The 21,694-nt window shown below is 35.9% G+C and overlaps 2 protein-coding genes across 4 annotated transcripts; one reads left to right on the top strand and one right to left on the bottom strand.

Moving 5' to 3' along the window:
- Nucleotides 1-281: 281 nt before the first annotated feature.
- lhfpl5b (LHFPL tetraspan subfamily member 5b) lies at nucleotides 282-5,082 on the top strand. The gene is made up of 3 exons (XM_048209823.1): nucleotides 282-1,331; nucleotides 4,303-4,551; nucleotides 4,895-5,082. Exons 1-2 carry the CDS (start codon nucleotides 914-916, stop codon nucleotides 4,548-4,550), a joined length of 666 nt encoding a protein of 221 aa, XP_048065780.1. The 5' UTR covers nucleotides 282-913; the 3' UTR covers nucleotide 4,551; nucleotides 4,895-5,082.
- A 210-nt stretch (nucleotides 5,083-5,292) lies between these two features.
- On the bottom strand, nucleotides 5,293-21,550 carry srpk1a (SRSF protein kinase 1a). Of its 3 annotated transcripts, none has more exons than XM_048209815.1 (16): nucleotides 21,442-21,550; nucleotides 20,678-20,732; nucleotides 19,410-19,540; nucleotides 18,174-18,282; nucleotides 17,989-18,076; nucleotides 17,606-17,693; nucleotides 17,254-17,360; nucleotides 16,298-16,463; nucleotides 16,039-16,064; nucleotides 13,392-13,614; nucleotides 12,875-13,222; nucleotides 12,492-12,592; nucleotides 12,010-12,117; nucleotides 11,788-11,857; nucleotides 9,533-9,625; nucleotides 5,293-6,607 (listed from the first exon to the last, which is right to left on the bottom strand). In XM_048209815.1, the coding sequence occupies exons 1-16, from the start codon at nucleotides 21,452-21,454 to the stop codon at nucleotides 6,423-6,425; spliced, it is 1,911 nt and encodes a 636-aa protein (XP_048065772.1). In that variant the 5' UTR covers nucleotides 21,455-21,550; the 3' UTR covers nucleotides 5,293-6,422. The 3 variants fall into 3 exon arrangements, with proteins under 3 accessions (XP_048065772.1, XP_048065771.1, XP_048065773.1); XM_048209814.1 differs by lacking the exon at nucleotides 9,533-9,625 and adding an exon at nucleotides 8,933-9,025 and having other exon boundaries at nucleotides 5,467-6,607; nucleotides 21,442-21,549; XM_048209816.1 differs by lacking the exons at nucleotides 9,533-9,625; nucleotides 21,442-21,550 and adding exons at nucleotides 8,933-9,025; nucleotides 21,286-21,374 and having other exon boundaries at nucleotides 5,467-6,607.
- Between the last annotated feature and the right edge of the window lie 144 nt (nucleotides 21,551-21,694).

The raw sequence follows: 21,694 nt of genomic DNA, 5'->3' as shown, positions 1-21,694 counted from the left end.
ACAACTCGATTTTAATAATGTATTAGTAAATGTTGAAATTAACATTAACAAAGATTAATAAATGCTGTAGAAATGCAGTTCATTATTAGTTCATGTTAATGTAGTTAACTTATGTTAACTAATGAACCTTACTGTAAAGTGTTAGCAAATTTGTTGAGATGAACAGTCTGTTAAATTCATTTTACAAGAATAATAAACACAAAAAGGACTGTTTGAGTCGAGTATTGTGCATTTTCCCCTTACTACTATTTTTTATTAGTCGTTTAATTATTTTAACGGAACCGGAATCGTTAGGTAGAACCGGAATCGGAACCGGAAAATTTCTCACGATTCCCAAACCTACTTATAATTGGTGTCAAGGATCCCCTCATACAGACACTTGAGCAAACTGTGATCTGCATTTAAAAAAAAACATATTTCTGAGTAAACTTTTGTTTTGGTGAGAAAAAGTTGTCAATCTGGTAGAGTACAAAGTCAACAAAGTTGTGTTACATAGATTTGGCAAGGGGTGTTGAGTGCAGCATTTTACAAAAGATAAAGAGTTCATGTTGGGCCTAGAACACATTAGCTTTTCTTTTACTGTGAAGTAACAAACATATCTGATTACATCATCTAACAGGTTATTGTCGTCACCTTATTCCTCGGCTGAATTTACCATTAATAATTTAAAACTGACACCTTTGTTGGCAACAACATTGTTTCTGACACTATTTCGCTGGTGACGGTCTCAGCAGCCTTTGGACTTTCTTTGAAACTCTTTCTTGAAATTCTTTGAAAAAGAAGAACTAATACGCTACAGTGTGATAGGAGCTGTCAGTGGATTCTGAATTAGATTTTCATCTGGTCTGGTTTTCTTCTTGAGAAATATCTACAGATTTCTAACATCGCTAGATAAACGCAAATCGAGCTAATAATGACGAATGAGAAGATGCTTCCAGCCCAAGAGGCTGCTAAAATCTACCACACCAATTATGTGAGAAATGCCAGAGCCATCGGCGTCTTGTGGGCTGTTTTCACCATATGCTTCGCCATCATTACTGTGGTGGTCTTCATTCAGCCCTATTGGATTGGTGACAGTGTTAACACCCCGCAGGCTGGATACTTTGGGCTTTTTCACTACTGTATTGGCAACCCCATCACCTCTGAATTAGTCTGTAAAGGAAGTGTGTTTGATTTTGGTTCGATCCCCTCTGGGGCTTTCAGGACTGCTATGTTTTTTGTAGGCACCTCAATGCTCCTTATCGTAGGCACCATTGTGTGCTTGGGTCTTTTCTTCTTCTGCAACTCCGCAAGTGTGTACAAGATATGCGCATGGATGCAAACATCTTCAGGTGGGCTAATTGTTTTCCAGTTGGACTTGCTAATCAGTATAAATACTGTAATGCTGCTTATAAAACAAAACAAAATGCATTTAACAAAAAAAAGAAATGTTTCTTAATAGGTTTATTTAGGGTTGACGCCATATTTATTATGTTTTTTGGAGAATGAACACAAGACTGTGAGGGATAGATGCAAAGTCCATACAATGACGTATACTATCTTAAAGGGATAGTTCACCCAAAAATGAAAATTATGTCATAATTTATTCACCTGCTTGTCATTCCAAACCTGTTTTGACTTTTTCTTCTGTATTTATGTAGTAGAATATGTATGTACAGTGCTGCTTGAAAGTTTGTGAACCCCTTGCAGAATCTGTGAAAGTGTGATTAATTTGAACAAAATAAGAGTACAATATGCATGCTATTTTTTATTTAAACTATTCTGAGAAAGATATTTTACATAAAAAATGTTTACATATGGTCCACAAGACAAAACAAAAAAATTGTTGAATTTATAAAAACGTCCCGCTCAAAAGTTTGTGAACCCTTGATTCTTAATACTGCGTTTGGTTACCTGGAAGATCTACGACCGTTTTTTTGTTTTGTGATGGCTGTTCATGAGTCCCTTTTTTGTCTTGAGCAGTTAAACTGCCCAATATTTTTCAGAAAAATCCTCCAGGTCCCGAAAATTCTTCAGTTTTCCAGCATCTTTTTCATATTTTAACCATTTCCAGCAGTGACTGTATGATTCTCAGATCCATCTTTTCACACTGAGGACAATTGAGGGACTCAAACACAACAATTAAAAAAAGGTTCAAACATTCACTGATGCTACAGAAGGAAACACAATGCATAACGAGTCAGGGCCAGGGGTGAAAACATTTGAACAGGATAAAGATGTCCAAATTTTTCTTATTTTAAATATCTTTTTATTTTTCATTTAGTACTGTCCTTCGGAAGCAACAGAAATAAATGTAAACGTAAATGTTTGCCAGAAAACAAATTAAGTACAATAGTCCTTGATCTTCAAATTCAAAAGGTTTTCACCCCCGGCTCTTAATGCATCGTGTTTCCTTCTGGAGCATCAGTGAATGTTTGAACCTTTTTTAATAGTTGTGTTTGAGTCCCTCAATTGTCCTCAGTGTGAAAAGATGAATCTCAAAATCATACAGTCACTGCTGGAAATGGCTCAAATACGCAAAACCAACAAGCGACCAACAAGCGACTCATGAACAACAATCACAAAACATAAAAACAGTCGTGGATCATCCACAGTATTAAAGGGTTAGTTCACCCAAAAATGAAAATTATGTCATTTATTACTTACCCTCATGCCGTTCTACACCTGTAAGACCTTCGTTAATCTTTGGAACACAAATTAAGATATTTTAGTTGAAATCCGATGGCTCCGTGAGGCCTCCATAGGGAGCAATGACACTTCCTCTCTCAAGATCCATAAAGGTACTAAAAACATATTTAAATCAGTTCATGTGAGTACAGTGGTTCAATATTAATATTATAAAGCGACGAGAATATTTTGGTGCGCCAAAAAAAACAAAATAACGACTTAATTAGTGATGGCCGATTTCAAAACACTGCTTCAGGCAGATTCGGAGCACAAATGAATCAGTATATCGAATCTGCTGTTCGGAGCGCCAAAGTCATGTAATTTCAGCCGTTGGCAGTTTGACACGCGATCTGAATCATGATTCGACACACTGATTCATTTGAAAGAGGAAGTGTCATTGCTCCCTATGGAGGCCTCACGGAGCCATCGGATTTCAACAAAAATATCTTAATTTGTGTTCTGAAGATGAACGAAGGTCTTACGGGTGTGGAACGACATGAGGGTGAGTAATAAATGACAGAATTTTAATTTTTGGATGAACTAATCCTTTAAGAATCAGGAGTTCATAAACTTTTGAATTGGGTCATATATAAATACAGCTTTTTTTTTTTTTTTTTGTCTTGTGAACTTTATGTAAACATCATTTATGTAAAATGTCTTACTCAGGACAGTACTAAATAAAAAATGACATGCATTTTGTATGATCCCTCTTATTTTGTTAAAATTATTCACATTTTCACAGATTCTGCAAGTGGTTCACAAACTTTCAAGCAGCATAGCCTAAATAAATCCCTCACAATTTTTTTTTAAAGGATTAGTCCACTTTTAAATACACTTTTCCTGATAAATTTACTCACCCCCCATGTCATCCAAGATGGTCATGTCTTTCTTTCGTCAGTCGAAAAGAAATGAAGGTTTTTGAGGAAAACATTCCAGGATTTTTCTCCTTACAGTGGATTTCAATGGCTACCAACAGATTGAAGGTCAAATTACAGTTTCAGTGCAGCTTCAAGGGCTTTGAACGATCCCAGAAGAGAAATAAGGGTCTTATCTAGTGAATCGATCGGTAATTTTCGAATAAAATACAACCGTTTATGCTTTATAAACAAAATATCGCATTGAACGTACTTTCCGCTTCCGCATTCTTCATAACGCTTACGCTGAATGTTCTACGCCTTCCCTATTCTACTTACGGAAAGAACGCGGCGCCAGTTTCGTTTTTTTCCGTAACTTGAATAGGGAAGGCGTAGGACATTCAGCGTAAAAGCGTTATGAAGAATGCGGAAGCGGAAAGTACGTTCAAGGCGATATTTTGTTTATAAAGCATAAATGGTTGTATTTTTTCGAAAATGACCGATCGATTCACTAGATAAGACCCTTTTTTCTCATCTGGGATCGTTCAAAGCCCTTGAAGCTGCACTGAAACTGTAATTTTGACCTTCAACCTGTTGGTAGCCATTGAAATCCACTGTAAGGATAATAATCCTGGAATGTTTTCCTCAAAAACCTTCATTTCTTTTCGACTGACGAAAGAAAGACATGACCATCTTGGATGACATGGGGGTGAGTAAATTTATCAGGAAAAGTGTATTTAAAAGTGGACTAATCCTTTAACCTTTGCACTTGATGTTGTAGCTGTGTTGATGGTGATGGGTTGTATGATATATCCGGACGGGTGGGATGCTCCGGAGGTAAAGCGAATGTGTGGCGAGCGGACGGACAAGTACACGCTGGGGAACTGCACCGTTCGCTGGGCTTATATTCTAGGAATTATCAGCATCCTGGACGCAGGGTTACTGGCACTGCTTGCTTTCACTCTGGGCAACCGGCAAGACAAACTGCTGCCAGACGACTTCGAGGTGGAGGGAGCAAACAACGGATGAGGTAAGAGAAGTAATGGTTAATCATTAGGCTAAGAAAAATTAATTTTTGAGATAAATTAGCTATAATTAGTTATTAATGATTCATAATTTAGAGCAAGACATGAAGTTACACTGGAGAGAGATGAACTGGAGAGATTGCCACTTGAAAACTATCACTAGAAAAAAACAAACAGATAAATTAATTATTAATATAATATGAATTATATATTTTAATTACTATTATACTATTTGTAATAATACCCTATACTAAATAATTATTCACGACCGTATTTAGGATGCATCCTACAGAAATACAATACAAAATGCACAATTTTAGTGACGATGATGTTTCCATTTGTTTATAGATAAAACCTAAATCCAACAGAAGATCTGAACTGCAGTGGACATGGAACTGGACATTTGTACAAAGGAAATGTAATCATAAAGTCTTGTAAACCTGAAGAGAAACGGTTTCAATTAAATTCAAATGAATGTATATGCATAGCACATTTCATAATAAATATTGTTTTAATGCATGGTGAATGCTTCCAAACTGTGTTTTTGTCTCAGTTTTGTTTATTAGCCACTAGAGTGCCAAAAGTTACATAGCATACCTTTAATAAAACTATACATTTTAGCTATAGCTGTAAATTTGATCACAATAAAATAATAAAAAAAAAGTTTCATTAACCCTGAACATTCCAGATTGAAAATTCCTGGTTTATATGATGTATCTAAAATGAAATCAAATCAAGCATGTGCCTTTGTTTTCCAGCATTCTTTTCCTTTTCCTCTTTTTTATTATTTTGCACAATAAATATCAGTCCAAAAGTTTGGTGGGAATTACAGTGAAAGGGAACCTGCTTTTATAGCATTTACATTACCTCCATTTTATAGCATTTGAATTTTTTTGAGAACGGCAAGAGAGACAAACAGGTGCACCCATCTTCCAAATGCTTTATTAAAACACTTCTATCTAGCTAAATAATCTTAGCTTAGATGCAATAGTAGGATTTTCTTTTAAAAACTGTACATGGCTGTAATATACAGATCAAGGCAAACTCTTTGGTACACATATATACAGACACACACGCATGCACATGCGCGCACACAAACACATACGTACAACACACACTCAGACAATAAATGTTTTTTTCTTCTTTTTTTTCCCCCCACAAATATAATTTTTGGTGGCCCTTGACAGTTACTCACTTTGTGTGGAAGCTTCTTGTACACAATGTATTGACCGTGAGTGAGAAGACAGCTCTTAAAAATCTAATCTGAGACAGACGAGATCAAAACCTACTGAACTAATAAACACACACAAAAGACACTTGTATAGTTGGGAGAGAAACACAGAGGTGTGGCGAGTCTTAACGGAGAACAGGACATCTTAATTTATACTCTACAGTCAAAAACAATTCCCTTTCCAGAAACCACTTTTTTTTTTCTTTCACAAGTAACAAAATGATCTCTTGTGCATCGCACTGCAGTCCGAGCTGTCAGCACATTGGAGGAGTGCACTGCATGTCAAGTAAGTACTGCAAAAAACAGAATCTTAATATTTTCCAACTTCTGAAAATACCCCAGGTACCCAAACAGGCGTTTCCTAGGTCTACATTTCATCATTTACCAAAATAAGAGGTGAAGGTAGATCACGGCAGGTGTGACCCTCACAAAAAAACTAAACTCTGAAAAGGAGTAGAATAAAACAGCTAGAACGAAAACAGACAGGTTTACTATTCCTCTGGCGAACCAAGCAAAAGAAATCACTCAGATTAACCGAAGAAAAATAACTATGCCGATATGCTCTATAAACTGGAAAGTGATCTGTTGCAGTCTCTTTAGTTAAGGGAGTTTGCCTGAAGTATGTGCAGTGACGTCAAGAGGCCACTAGAGGGCAAGCCAAGGGTGTCGCAGACAGTCGGCAGCAGTGGCTCTTTTCTCTGGCAGGAGCTCCAGCATAGGAAGCAGGAAATCAGCGAAGGTCTCGGCCTCCTCACGAGGCCACTCGTATTTATCCATCAGAACGTCCAGCAAACCCCACGGCTTCAGTTTAGTGATGTGCTTCAGGTCACCTACAGAAAGAAGACAATTAAGAGTCCAGGCTTCCTATTCCATGCAGTTCACTTTCTAATATATTATATATATATATATATATATATATATTGTGTTTTTTTACACGCGAAACATGAACACATGTTATATTGCACAGTATAAACACAATCAAAAAAACACGAAAAACGGGACCTTTAAGAGCCGGGGGAGTGAAAACTTTCTAACAGGACGAAGAAGTCCAAATTTTTGTGTATATATATATATATATATATATATATATATATATATATATATATATATATATATATATATATATATATATCACACACACACACATCTTTGTATCTTTTTTAACGTCTTGCAACATTTGCCATTAATAACATGCTGCCCCATGAAGCCACATAAAATCAACATTAAACCATTTTAAATTGATTTATGAGATTCATTTTAAAGTGAAAATATATTTCAACAAGAAAGAAAGAATGCTAAAAGTAGGTAACATCAGGAGGCAGAGCAAGTTAATATACTTTCATTACAAAGACAATTTGTTTGGAAAAATGTGCACCGATGAATTTAAAAAAACAAAAATAACAGGAATGTGCGATAAATTAAATGCAAACATGTGATTTCATACTGTCTGTAATATGTACCTAAATCCAAATATACACACACACAAAAAAAAATGTATTCATGAAGCTTTGTTTAGAAATAGATACACTACCATTGAAAAGTTGGGGGACACTAAGATTTTTATAATATTTTTATTAAACAATAAATTAATCAAAAGTGATTGTTACAAAATATTTCTATTTAAAATGCTGTTCTTTTGAACTTTTCATTCATCCAAGAATCTTGAAAATCAGGAAAATGTATCATGGTTTCTAAAAAATGGAATCAAATTCATTTTCATCATTGAATTCAAGGATCATGTGACACTGTAGACTGGAGTAATGATGCTGAAAATTCAGCTTTACATCACAGGAATAAATTACTTTTTTTTTTTTTTTTACAAAACAGAAATAATTTATTTTAAGTTGTAATAATATTTTACAATTTTAAATCAAATAAATACAGCCTTGGTGAGCACAAGAGACTTTGTTCAAAAATATATATACTTTGAAAATGTGAATAATTTTAACAAAATAAGAGGGATCATACAAAATGCATGTTATTTTTTATTTAGTACTGTCCTGAGTAAGATATTTTACATAAAAGATGTTTACATATAATCCACAAGACAAAAAAAAAATTTGCTGAATTTATAAAAATGACCCCGTTTAAAAGTTTACATACCCTTAATTCTTAATACTGTGTGTGGTTACCTGATGATCCACAACTGTTTGTTTGTTTTGTGATGGTTGTTCCTGAGTCTCTTGTTTGTTCTGAGCAGTTAAACTGAGCTCTGTTCTTCAGAAAAATCCTCCAGGTTTTGCAGAGTCTTCGGTTTTCAAGCATTTTTTGCATATTTTCTATTTTTTCTGTAAGTTTTTGCAAAACTTTCTAACAGGATGAAGAAATCCAAATTTTTCTAATATTTTCACATTTCCTGGAAGACAAATTAAGTACAATTTACCTCGATATTCAAATTCAAATTCCAGGAAATGTGAAAATATTAGAAAAATTTGGACTTCTTCATCCTGTTAGAAAGTTTTCACCCCCCCCCCCCCGGCTCTTAATGCATTGTGTTTCCTTCTGGAGCATCAGTGAATGTTTGAACCTTTTGTAATACTTGTGTTTGAATACCTCAATTCTCATCAGTGTGAAAAGATGGATCTCAAAATCATACAGTCACTGCTGGAAAGAGTTCAAATATGCTGGAAAACCAAAGAATTTTTGGGACCTGGAGGATTTTTCTGAAGAACAGAGCTCAGTTTAACTGCTCAGAACAAACAAGAGACTCATGAAGAACCATCACAAAACAAAAAACAGTCGTGGATCATCAGGTAACCACACACAGTATTAAGAATTAAGGGTTCACAAACTTTTGAACGGGGCCATTTTAATAAACTCAGCTATTTTTTTTGTCTTGTGGACTATATGTAAACATCTGTTATGTAAAATATCTTACTTAGGACAGTACTAAATAAAAAAAATAACATGCATTTTGTATAATCTCTCTTATCTTGTTAAAATTATTCATATTTTCACAGATTATGCAAGGGGTATGTAAACTTTTGAGCTCGACTGTATATATAAAAACATATATATATATAAAAACTCTTACTGACCCCAAACCTTTGAACAGTAGCATACATACTCATTTTTTTAGTTTACAATGCAATTTAATGATCTGAAATGAAAGCATCATGATTAGATCTAAAACTTATTCATAATGATCTTGTTACCTTTCTTGCTGAAAAACTCCTTGGAATATTTTCCGGTCAATACGAGTTTGCGTGGGACAGCCCCCAGCAGTTCAATGATCAAAGCAATGTGATCTATCACACACAAGAGTGTGTCGAGCAGGGAGGGGGGTGGTGAGGTGGAGGGGAGGACGAAACAATGGACAACTTGATCAGACAGTGTTAATACAGTCATTCACCCATCCTGAGAGAAGGGAGACAAGAGGGAAGGCAAGGAGACACAGCTATGTCCTGACAGCACAGATGCCGGTCACACAGTCAAGAACTTTCAGATTAAAGATTGTAAGAAGAATTGGACTTGTGTGAAGCAGAAGTCTGTTTTTGAGCTTCGGCTGCCTCTGGTAGAGCTTCAAGCGTTGTCATGCTTTGAAGCAACAACAGTTCGTCTATTGTCCTGAGGGCCGACTTCTAAGAAGAGCCTCCTTGAAAACAACTGGAAATTTGCTGAGGAAGATATTTAGCCAAACCTTCAGAAAACTGAGTGTGACAAAAGGCTGTGCTGTCAATAGTGCAACTGGAATCTCCTCTATTCCCATCAGACCTCTCCCTCAGGGCAGGGCTCTACCTGACTGACAGGCATACCTTTCCGGCTGAAATATTCCTGTGAAAATTTCCCACTCAGAGCATAATGATGGGGGATATGCCCCAAAAGCTCAATAATCAGAGCAAGGTGGTCTGAGAGAGAGAGGGAAGACAGAGACAGAAAGAGAAAATGAACATGGAATGGGGACAAGTAGCAAGAACATGGACAGGATCCCAAAAGAAAGAAAACAGGACAAACTCAAGGCAAATAACAATGGTTCAGAATGACAGATTACAAGCTAAACAGGGTGTCTAACGTCTGTCTCCAGTTAGCATATAAATGTTTGTTACATGGCTCTCTGGAATACTAGATTCTTATGGCATTTGGGCATCAACTATTTTTGCAATAGTTTAAAGACACACTGTCCTGAACTCCTTCCTTTGTTTACGGACGTGACGTAATGACGCACAGAGGAACTGCTGCATGCTCAAATTTCCCGCGGAAATCCGCCATGTCGCTCTTATTATAAAACATTATTACAAGCTTACTGTTGTGAATCGAGACAAGATAATTAGATAGTTTTGAACACTGGCTGGTTATGTACTTGTTCAAAAGTTGATTTTGGATCATTTTTAACCCAAAAAAGTTGCGGACTGCAGCTTTAAGTGAGCATTAGATAATGGCTCATTGATAAATTCAGTTACACTTTATTTTACAGTGCCATAGTTACATTGTAATTACTCAAGTAAGTACTGAGTACTATTAATTAACTACATGTACTAACTATAGAGTTACAGTTAGGGTTAGGGTTTGGTTTAGGGTTAGTTGCAGGTAATTATGCATAATTTACTGCTATTACTTTAGTAAGTACATGTAGTAACGTAACTACGACACTAAAATAAAGTGTTATCATAAATTCTTGATAAATGCTTATCAGCTACATCTAAATGTAAAAATAGGGGAAATATGCGTGCACAATAAAAAAATAAACAGATAAAATTTATTAGAGACACTATATATTGGTTATTGGACAATATTATATATAAATCCAAGACTAGTCATCTAAAAGAAAATCACAAAACTCTATATAAATTTATAAAAGCTCCGAGAACATTCAATTTTCATATAAATATGTCTATAATAACTGGTGTGCTGTGAAGAGACAAATGATCACAGTTATAGCCAGAGACACACAGATAACTATGGCAATGTTCTCCATGCCAATCAGAAATAGAGAGGCGATTTAAACTTCTAAGAAGAAGTTCAAAAGTGTGATCTAGTACTGCTCACTTGATATTTAGGAAAATTACATCAGCTGATTCCAGTGCAATGTGGTCTACCACAAAGTAAGAGAACACAGCATGTTTTCTTGTATCTGACTGTCACTCCAGTTTGACTTCTTGTCTGACCAGATTCTGTGAAATACCTTGCAGATTTACAAATACATTAAGTAAACCACAATACACAGTTTACAATCAAATGTCTAACCTCTGTAAACTTGTCAAGTTTCATGAAATGACATTTGCAATAAATAGATCAATCTGAAATTTCACTTCAATTTGATCAGAGTAAGTAGAGTATCTTGTTACTTATATGTATTATACTTAGCAGAAAACACATTGTAGCTCAATACATGCAAATTCTGATCATGACTAACATAACTTCCAAGGTGTGTTCAAACTGCATTTACGCTCCAGTGCAAACACGATTAAATGCCCTAGAAACAGCTAACTGTTGACTGATTTTAGGTTTTAAGGTTTTAGGTTTAGTGCACAAATTATTACCACACTCAATCAGTTTCTATCGCATGTTTAGTAACAGTATCAACTAAGAATAGAAGATCAGGAAGAACAAAGAAACATGGGTCAATAAAAAAGGCAGAAGTAGTGGGCGAAAGGTGGAGGAGGAGGAAGTGAATATAAAGAGGAAGTTTAAAGAAAAGGACATTTTCATGCATTTTAACAGCAGGCTCTGACTGTTAGCAGGGAAATAACCACAGGATCACAGCCCTTAAAGCACTGTAATGTCAATACATCTTAGCAAAGAAGAAAACAACAGAAAATAAACAATTAGTTATTTTAATTTCACTACATAGTGCATGAAGTGAGAAACTGATATGACTTTTAGTATATTGCCATTCATATTATAACTGAAATCATTAGGCATGTCTCTTATTGTAGGCATGTAATCCAGATGAATTATTATTACTGTACAACTTTCCTCAATAAATGAATTTTAAGTCATTTAATTTAATTCATAATTTTTGATAATATTTCAGACAAAAAATTGTGAATGTAAAGAAACAATGCATTACCTTCATCTCTGGAGTAATCTTCACCAGAGTGAGGCTCAAACAAATAATCGCCAGTGGCCAATTCAAATGCCTGAAAAGAGAGAAAAAACAATCCAACATCAAAGCTTGAATTGTTGTCAAATTGGTTTATCTGTGCTCACCAGGGTATCTGTAGATGTAAATTATTGTATTACTTATTATCACTGAACAAACTGATGAAAGACCATGTGTGCAGTTTCCCACCATGCAAGCTGTGCTCCATACGTCAGCAGGTGTGCTGTACCCGGATCCTAGCAGCACCTCCAGGGAGCGGTACTGTCGGGTCTGAATGTCTTCAGTAAAGTGCTTGTGCTGAAGGACAAAAAAGTTCACACTAGTGTTGTAGTCAAGACCACCTAAACCGAGACCAAGACCAGTGTGTGTGTTGAGACCGAGTCAAGACCAAAACCAGACCAGCACTCCTTAAATTCTAAAAGATCTTTTAGATCCACATTTACTGCCTGAGAAATGTCTTATATTTAAATCATTAAATACACTATATGTAAAGACACTATAAACAGTTACCAATTAAATTAAATCACTAACAACAAAATTCATCTTTGCACTGCAGAGGTGACACAGAAGCTGCATCTGAATTGGTACAATTAAAATTGGTACATTGTGTATATCTGCGTTTTTACACATAAATGACAATATTGATTTCATCAGATTTTTAAGAGTCTTACCACCCAGCAGGCATTGCCAAGGTCAGCAATCTTGACCTTGATCTTGTCAGCGTTGAGTGGATCCAGTGGATTGACCAATAGGCTTCCAGCTGACAACTTATCTGGAAGAGATGAATCAAAAAACAGCCAAATATGGTTACTATAAACTCATTGTAGAGTGACTCATCAAACATTCTCACTTTGCGTTTGCCCGACAATAATAGCATTGAGGGTTTTGAACGACATGAGGGTAAGTAAATAATGACAATTTTCATTTTTTGAGTGAACTATACTTTTAATATAAAAAAATGCAAGGAGGGACATCTAAACTAGAAAAAAAACAATAATATATTCTCTGAAAATCCTTACTAAAATACCAGAAAAACCATAGAAAACCCACTGACCATTCTTTAGCTTATCCTTGTTCTGTTCCCTGGCTCTGGTTCTAGTCTTTTGCTGAGCTTGCTCCCCGGATAGAAGCTCTTCCTCTTCCAGCAGCTCTCGGCCTGAGGTGCCGTTACTGTAGCTGGCCTGGTCCAGTTCCGGGGACTCTGCCCCATTACAGTACTCATACATGCTTTGAACTGTGTCCTCTGGGCCTGTGTTTGCATTATGGTGGTCCTCCTGTAGCAGTTGGCCATGTCGCTGGTCTCCTTGACCATCGTCCTCAGGTTGTGTTTGACTGGAGTGCATGCAGCCATTACAATTGAGCTCAAGTGAAGCATCTGATGTGAGTCGCTCTCTGGTCTCCACTATTATCAGAGATGCAGAGAAACAAAAACATAACTGAGATGTGCTAATGGCAGCTGATTTGTACTTTTAATCAAGTCACAAAAAAGGCTATTATAACATATGACTATTTATTAACTATAATGAATATTAGGTACTGTAACAAAATTATTCATACAAATAGAAACTAACTTATTGTGCTCTCAGTAGCAATGTCCTGCAGTGATGCCTGTCTGAGAGGGGCATAGGAGGGGGATTTGGGAGATTCTGGGTCATCCTCCTCTCCATCCTCCTCTCTGCCTTCAGGCCCAATTTCCATCTCCTCTAAGTCCATAATGCACTTTTCCAGGAGCTCCGCTTGACGCTTCTGCTTCTTCTTTAGCTTCTTTTTCTTGTTTTTCGACATTTTTGGAACCTGAGGAACAGGTGGGTAATCATGTTAATACTAAAAAGCAAAAAGCATCTTAACTGAAACATTCCAGTGGCCTGTTGGATGAGGCTAGCTGAACAAACTCTGAGTTTCCATACAAATCCAACCCTGTTTAGATCAGGTTCAGCGGCTCACAATGCTCGATATAAACATTCTCTGTCAAGTGTCAACTTAGGGTTTGATCCAGAATTCGTGTACCTGAAAGCGTGACATGTGCAGCGAACAGCCAATCACACAGAACATAGAGGCCCGGTTTCAGAGACAGGGCTTAAATTAAGCCAGGATTAGGCCTTCATTAAATTAGTGCATTTAAGTAGCCTTTACATATGTGCCTTAGAAAAAAAAAAAAACATTACTGGTGTGCATTTTGAGACAAAACAATGGCACTGACATATTCTAAGATATACCAGTGCAAGTTGCGTGCACTAAACAGCTCAAACATGCATTTTTGTCTGGGACTAGTCTTAAGCCTTGTCTGTGAAACCAAGGGGAGTGTCAGTTTGATTCTCGTGAGAGAGCCACACAATTCACTTCTCTGTTGAAGATTAAGAGCATATATAAGGCATGAATAAACACTGCTGCTGCAGTGAAAGTATGAGAAGGCAGCTGAAAGAAAATGTGTTACAATATCAATGCAAGTGAATCAACTGAATTTAAATAATTTATATAGGTTCACAAAAAGCTCAAAAGAATACATGTAAGCTTAGTCATTTTAAAAGCACTATATATTAAAGCTAATTATATGTATTATTTAAATGCAAAGTTTAATATTGTCAGTTCATATAATAGTTATACGAATATGTCATATGAATTATATTTAATTATAATTCATATAACATAAATAAATAATTAGCAGCAAAAGACAGGCAATTGTATCTCCTAAATTCTTTCACTGTAAACTTTTTTAATTTGTAAAAGATATAGGAGGAAATAATCCTGTGATGGCAAAGTTGAATCTTCAGCAGTCATTACCAAACACTTCATTATCACATGATCCTTCAGAAATCATTCTAATATAGCTGATTTGGTACTAATGTAATATTTCTTATTATTATCACCAATGTTGAAAACAGTTTTGTGCTGCTTAAAATTTTTTGTGGAGAATGTGATAATTTTTTTTAGGATTTTTTGATGAAAAGAGAGAGATTTAAAGGTGCCCTAGATTCAAAAATTGAATTTACCTCGGCATAGTTGAATAACAAGAGTTCAGTACATGGAAATGACATACAATGAGTCTCAAACTCCATTGTTTCCTCCTTCTTATATAAATCTCACTTGTTTAAAAGACCTCTGAAGAACAGGCGAATCTCAACATAACACCGACTGTTACGTAACAGTCGGGATCATTAATATGTACGCCCCCAATATTTGCATATGCCAGCCCATGTTCCCAACATTATAAAAGGCATTAGACAAGGGCAGGCAGTATTAACGTCTGGATGTGCACAGCCAAATCATCAGACTAGGTAAGCAAGCAAGGACAATAGCGAAAAATGGCAGATGGAGAAATAATAACTGACATGATCCATGATAACATGATATTTTTAGTGATATTTGTAAATTGTCTTTTTAAATGTTTCGTTAACATGTTGCTAATGTACTGTTAAATGAGGTTAAAGTTACCATCGTTTATTACTGTATTCACGGAGACAAGAGCCGTCGTTATTTTCTTTTTTTTAAACACTTGCAGTCTGTATAATTCATAAACACAACTTCATTCTTTATAAATCTCTCCAACAGTGTAGCATTAGCCCGTTAGCCACGGAGCACAAACAAACTCATTCAGAATCAAATGTAAACATCCAATTAAATACTCTACTTACACGATTAGACATGTTGCATGACGAACACTTTGTAAAGATCCATTTTGAAGGTTATATTAGCTGTTTGAACTTTGTTTACAGCTGTTTAAGGCAAGCACGAGCTCCGTGGGCGGAGAGCACGAGATTTAAAGGGGCCGCGCTGCATAAATCAGCGCGTTTATAATGATGCCCCAAAATAGGCAGTTAAAAAAATTAATTAAGGCATTTTGAGCTGAAACTTCACAGACACATTCAGGGGACACCTAAGACTTATATTACATCTTTTGAAAACATGTTCTTGGGCACCTTTAAAAAGAACAGCATTTATTTTAAATAGAAATCGTTTGTAACATTATAAATGTCTTTATTGTCATGGTGGCAAGACATGTAAATAGCCCAGAACATTCCTGGAATTGCGAAGAGCAGCTCAATATTATAATTTTACAATGATGTGTCTTTGCAAATCAACTTCAGTACTACAGAAATAGTAAGAGTGACTGAATAGGTTCTCTTTGGGACATGTTAAAATTACTTTTAAAAAAAGATGATTCATTTCATCTTTGAAATGAAATGCACAGTGTGAAAATGCTAAAGAAGGATAACATACCTGTTTAGGTGCTGGGGCAGTACTCACTGGAAGACAAAGATCAACACAAGACATTTTAACACAATGACAGCTTACAAAGCAAACCATTTTAAGAACAGTGTGCTGGAGGGTAAGAATGTTAGCCAACAAGTTGTGTTAAAGAGAGCAAGTGATCTACCTAAACAAAAATCAAGCGGGGAAAAGTTGACACATAATCATTTGAAATGGACTGTAGCTGTGCTTTACTGTGAGTGTGTGTCAGAAAGCAGAGGTACCATACCTGCTGACCCAGAAGGAGGGGGAGCGCCTGCTCTCTGCCACTCAGTGGCCTCTGCGGCCAACCGCCTGATATACACCTCATCCACACTCATAAGAATGTTCTCTGGCTTAATGTCTGTGTGTATGATTTGACACTTGGTGTGCAGGTAATCCAGACCTTGAAGAACCTGAGAGATTTCAAAAATACAAACAACCATAAAAATATATCAGCATCTTTCTAAACATACTTGAGCAACACAACACAATTTTAATCCCAAAACTGAAGGTATCTAGTAAATAAATACAACTATGACATTATTATTATTGTTTATTCACAGCTCTATAGAACAGATGTTTCTGATTCTAATCTAATTCTTATCAAGATACACTAAAATTCAATAGTTTGGGGTCTGTAAGATTTTTTAAAATGTTTTTGAAAGAAGTCTCATGCTAATCAGATCTGCATTTATTTGAAAATACCGTTAAATAGTATTACTATTTAAAATAAATGTTTTCTGTTCAATTTATTTTAAAATTTAATGTATTCCTATGATGGCAAAGCTGAACATTTCTCATTATTATCAATTAAAACAGTTTTGCTGCTTAATATTTTTGTGGAAACTATGGTACATTTTTTCAGGATCCTTTGATGAATAGAAAGTTCAAAAGAACAGTGTTTATTTGAAATTTGCAAGCTTTTGTAACATTATAAATGTTTTAATGTCACTTTACATCAATTTAATGCATCCTTGCTGAATAAAAGTATTAATTTCTTTAAAAAAAATCTTAGACCCCAAACTTTAGTGTAGTGTATGTAGTCTGAATTTTTGATAAAACCAAAAATGAAAAGCTGTGTAACTAATACTGAATTACTAATACTAATCTGTAACTGATCCACTGAATCTAGGACAGCAGCTAATTAGTCAGACCATAATTACATGAACACTGATCTGGTTGTGCGATGGTGTGCTGTGTTACCTGTCGAATGATGCTCTTGACACAAGGCAGAGGTAAGCCTTGATAGTTAGACTTGATAATCCATTTAAGCAAGTGGTGCCCTAGAACTTCGAACACCATGCAGACATCTGAAAGTTCAAGTGAAGGTCCAACACTGTAAAAACAGGATCTCAGAACAGCTTTTCTTAGCATAATTGCTACGATGCAACAACTGTCTCAAAGTCAGCATTCACAAATGCCCTTGTAAAAGAATTTGGGGTATCTTAAAATAGCATGAGACACCTGCTTGAAGACTTCTTGACCCAGTTCTCTTTCTCTCTCTCTCTCTCACACACACACACACACACACAACATTCTTCATATTCAAGGATACGAGTCCCATTGACCCCTGAGATCTTGAAGTCATCCAGTAGCTGCACAACCATCTCTCTGTTTGGATCATCAGGGTCTGTATTTCTGACCTAAAAACAAAATATATATTTTGGTTTAGTAATAAATCTAAATATGCTTTCCTAAAAATAAAAAAAGCATTTTTTTGTAATTTTTTTAATCTATAGTAGTCAACATTTGAAGTGGATCAAAACCTTTCATCAAAGTTGTCCTAAAACCTTCTTCTTAGGACAACTTTGATTAACTATATTGATCCACTTCAAATGTTGACTAACTGTATATTTTTACCATCTTCATTGTTTCTTTCTTTTTCTATTTTCTTAAATGATTATTTAAAGCATTTCAATGGTTTATTGGAATACTTACAGATCTGAGTAACTTTATTTCATCCAGAGCTGTTTCAGTGTAATGCTCTGCACTCTTTACCACCTTCATTGCAACAAACCGCTTCCCTCTGAGAAGGAAAAAAGAAAAAAAAATAGTATCATACATTTGCGCATTTTAGCACATTAGGATGTGTCTTATGTTCTTAAAAATCACAAAGATCTTACTGGATGTCCCAGGCCAGCCACACAGTGGAGAAATGCCCCCATCCCAGCTTTCGGATCACATGGTATTTACCATTGAATAGGTCCCCTATTTTCACATGGTGATAACCTCCTAACCAAAGAAGAAAAATAATCCTTCAGCTGCTATTCAGAAAGCTCATTGATTGCCCTTTAAGTTGTGTTCACACCACCAGCGACATGTATTGACAAAGTTTCCACAGAGAACTGGTGATTTCCGGCGACACAAGCATCAGTGACCACTGGCAACAGGATGTAGGCGTGTCCAGCAATGCAACAAAGTTGAGATCTGTTTAACTTGATGGAAATTAAGAGTGACTTTTGGGAGCAACAACCAATAGGAGCAAAATCAGTCTGGTGCACATGATGGGTCACTACATCCTATAGTGGTGAGTGTCTGCGGCAAGATAGAGAAGTAATTTTAGCGGTCAGCAAACTTCCTATACTTGTGATATGTCTCTGTGTAGACATACAGAGGGACTCGCCATGCTGACTCTGAGCCTGAATGGCTTTGTGAACCCAGATAGACTGGCACTTGAGCTGCAGATAAATAGCTGCAATGGCAAAGAGCACTCACTGTTTCTCGTTCATCTCTAACATTAAGCATTTTATGTTCTGATTCCATTCATATTTAGCATTTTTCCTTAAAAAATTTGTTTTTTAGCTGCAAGAAAACAGATTCGATGTCTACAACATGGAATAACATCTGTGAATGTCATTTATAAACATTACTAGTGGGAACGTCATGCAGCAACAAATTTGCGGGCAGTGTGAATGTAGCTTCAAAGAGCTGGTTTGATTGTCATTTTGTTAGGAATTGATTTTGAGCAAATCCAATTACAGCATGCTTAGACCAAAAATAGAAACTAGAACTTGACCAGACTATTGACATTTTAAAATAATTAATTTCTATAATTAATAAAGCAAAGTGAGTAATAATAACATCACTTCTGTTTTAAATTAAATACAAAAAAAAAAACATCAGAAACACAGATATATAGAAATAATGACATTCCTGTATTTACAGTACATTTCTTTTGCAGTTTACAGTAGTTATGTGCTGCACTTCTAGGAAGATGTTTTAGTTTCGCCAACAGATACAACAGAAAAAAACAACTCTGAATCAAGGAACTGCCTATTTTCTTTTTAGCTTTCAAGTCTCATCTATAATAATCAAGCTGTAACTTCTGTTGTCAAAAGGGACCTATCCCTGTAGCCCACCTTTGCAATAGTCATTGGGATCTTCTTGCTCTTCATCATCAGAGCCTAGGATTTCCTCGTCGGGCTCAGCTTGTATCTGGGTCTCCGTAGGGGGCTGCTGTTGCAATGTCCCGCGTGGAGGATGTGCTGGCCTGAGGGATGATAGTACATTTCATTTAGGTCAATGGACATGCATTACAGTACAGGCTATATAGGGTGGACCTCCTACATTCTAAACTCTTAGAGGGCTGTCCTCTTACATTATAGACTCTTTGATGCTGATTTTACATGGTATAAATGTCCAGACAATCATTTCAGCATGTGATTTTGATTTCTGTTACATTACAAATCAAAAGGACCTGCATAAAACTACATTTTACTACATAAAAACACCTATATCTATTGAATGAGGTCACTAAATAACTGAAGTGACCTGATTAATGCTACTCTATAATCTTCTGTAGAGCTGCTTTATTGGTGAAATAGAAATTGTAATTGTAACTAAAATTATTAAATCCTGATTAAACAATTTTGTTACATTGTTGCTGTTTTTCTGTGTACAAAACGGCTATGAAACACTGTTTTGTAAAAACATTATATAAAAAAACGGACTTACCTGATAAAAACATTCTTATTTTTAAACTTAATGAAATGCACCAAGAACAGTCATCTAAATCTAAATCCAAGTGGCACCATGTGCACACAGCCAGTGTCTTGTTTTCTACTGAATAAGCTCTTTTGTTACATATAATATTGATACAATACTAAGTAAAAAGTCTGCCAGTGTGCAGAATGCATTTCACTGACTGCATGTGTCCATGCTTGGTTTAACCCATGCAAGAATAACACCTGAGTTTTACATCATCATCATCATCATCATCAAAAAAAAAAAAAAAAAAAACCTGAAGTGAAAGAAAACGCAACTTGATACTGCGCATGCCAAATAGATGACTTCATACTGCCAAATGTTAAGCGTTAACTAAGACGTAATAATCAGCGCAAAGTCAGCAAACTCAGGATGACTCATTCTGTAATACAGTACAATATGTAGTCGCATTATGCATCTTCTAGGACATAAGATTTTTAAAAAGTCTATGGTCTATTGTGGTCTATTTTGTGGTTTATAATATCTTAAATGTCATATCCCCCCAAAAAAGTTTCCTTACGCATGACCCAGTGTACACACAGCCAGTTCTTAAAAGGTCTAGTCTAACACTTCCAGTTCAAAAATAAAAAGTATTAACACCCAAATAAACAAATAAAATAATGGATAAAAGAACAAAACTCACTTCTTGGTCGACTTCTTGGCTTTGGCCCTTTTCTTCCTCGCCTGAAGTGCCAGAACTGGTGTGACAAATGAATGCAACATTAGATGGCAATGAAACTATTTATAAAAATCACTTAAACTCAGTAAGCTCAATGACAGCCAAACATAGTCTGACAGTAATACAGGAGACACACAGACCGGTGATGGTGACCTTATGTAATCTTATGTAATGCACATAAACAATACACAGCTGGGTGTTTACATTATGACAGGAACTGAACGTTAAATGGTCGCAGACGTGGATCTTTTAATAACGTGAATGTTTTTATCAGTTTTTTAATCCCAACAGGCACAAGGATGCAAAAACTGAAGGCTGAAGGAAATAAATTCCTGAAGTTTCCACGACAGCAAAAAAAAAAAAAAAAAACGCTTTCAACTCTCATCCAGCTGATACGTGCACGCGCCTACTCATACGCTTAACGTCTATCTAAAAGAAAAGTAAAATCGCTTAAGTGAAGGCGACACAAACCGACAATAAAACATGCCTCTGAGGCGTGATGAAAATAAATTTAGCTCACTTCAGCTGCAGACTGAATGGCTAACGTAAATGCTAACGCTAAAGACACCAACCCATGCGTCCAAAGAACAGGAAAAATGCGCAGTTATGCTTTAATATTGCACTACTAATTTGAGTCAGAATGTGAATTAGTCGCCTTGTCTCATGTATAATCGTTATAGCTCCAAATAAGGCAAATATTATTCAGAGAAAGTCAAGGAAGAGATTACCTTTTCTCTCCATGTTGGCCCCTTAGTTGGCGGCTTGGGTGGCCCTGCGCATGCGCGCGCCTCCGGACACGCGCGTCTTGACTCCTGCGCATTCACGGTCCGTGCTGTCATGTGTATATTTTTTTTATTTATTTGTCAATTGCGTACATTTGTTAAAAATATATGCTTGCGCAATTAAACACAGCAATTAAACATATATAGTAACTAATGTTGCTATGGTAATACCATAAATTACCATAGTAACTAATGTTAC

This window comes from Megalobrama amblycephala, linkage group LG12 (assembly GCF_018812025.1).
Source record: "Megalobrama amblycephala isolate DHTTF-2021 linkage group LG12, ASM1881202v1, whole genome shotgun sequence".
Taxonomy (NCBI): Eukaryota; Metazoa; Chordata; class Actinopteri; order Cypriniformes; family Xenocyprididae; genus Megalobrama; species Megalobrama amblycephala.
This window is presented reverse-complemented; position numbering and strand designations above follow the sequence as displayed.

What these genes read in the sequence shown, in the direction of transcription:
- lhfpl5b (XM_048209823.1), top strand. Translation starts at nt 914, where the DNA reads ATGACGAATGAGAAGATGCTTCCAGCCCAAGAGGCTGCTAAAATCTAC. An exon ending in ATGGATGCAAACATCTTCAG is followed by an intron (nt 1,332 to 4,302) that starts GTGGGCTAATTG and finishes TTGATGTTGTAG; the next exon opens with CTGTGTTGATGGTGATGGGT.
- srpk1a (XM_048209815.1), bottom strand. An exon ending in GCCAAGAAGTCGACCAAGAA is followed by an intron (nt 19,541 to 20,677) that starts GTGAGTTTTGTT and finishes ATCATCCCTCAG; the next exon opens with GCCAGCACATCCTCCACGCG. An exon ending in TGGCTGGCCTGGGACATCCA is followed by an intron (nt 18,077 to 18,173) that starts GTAAGATCTTTG and finishes TTTCCTTCTCAG; the next exon opens with AGGGAAGCGGTTTGTTGCAA.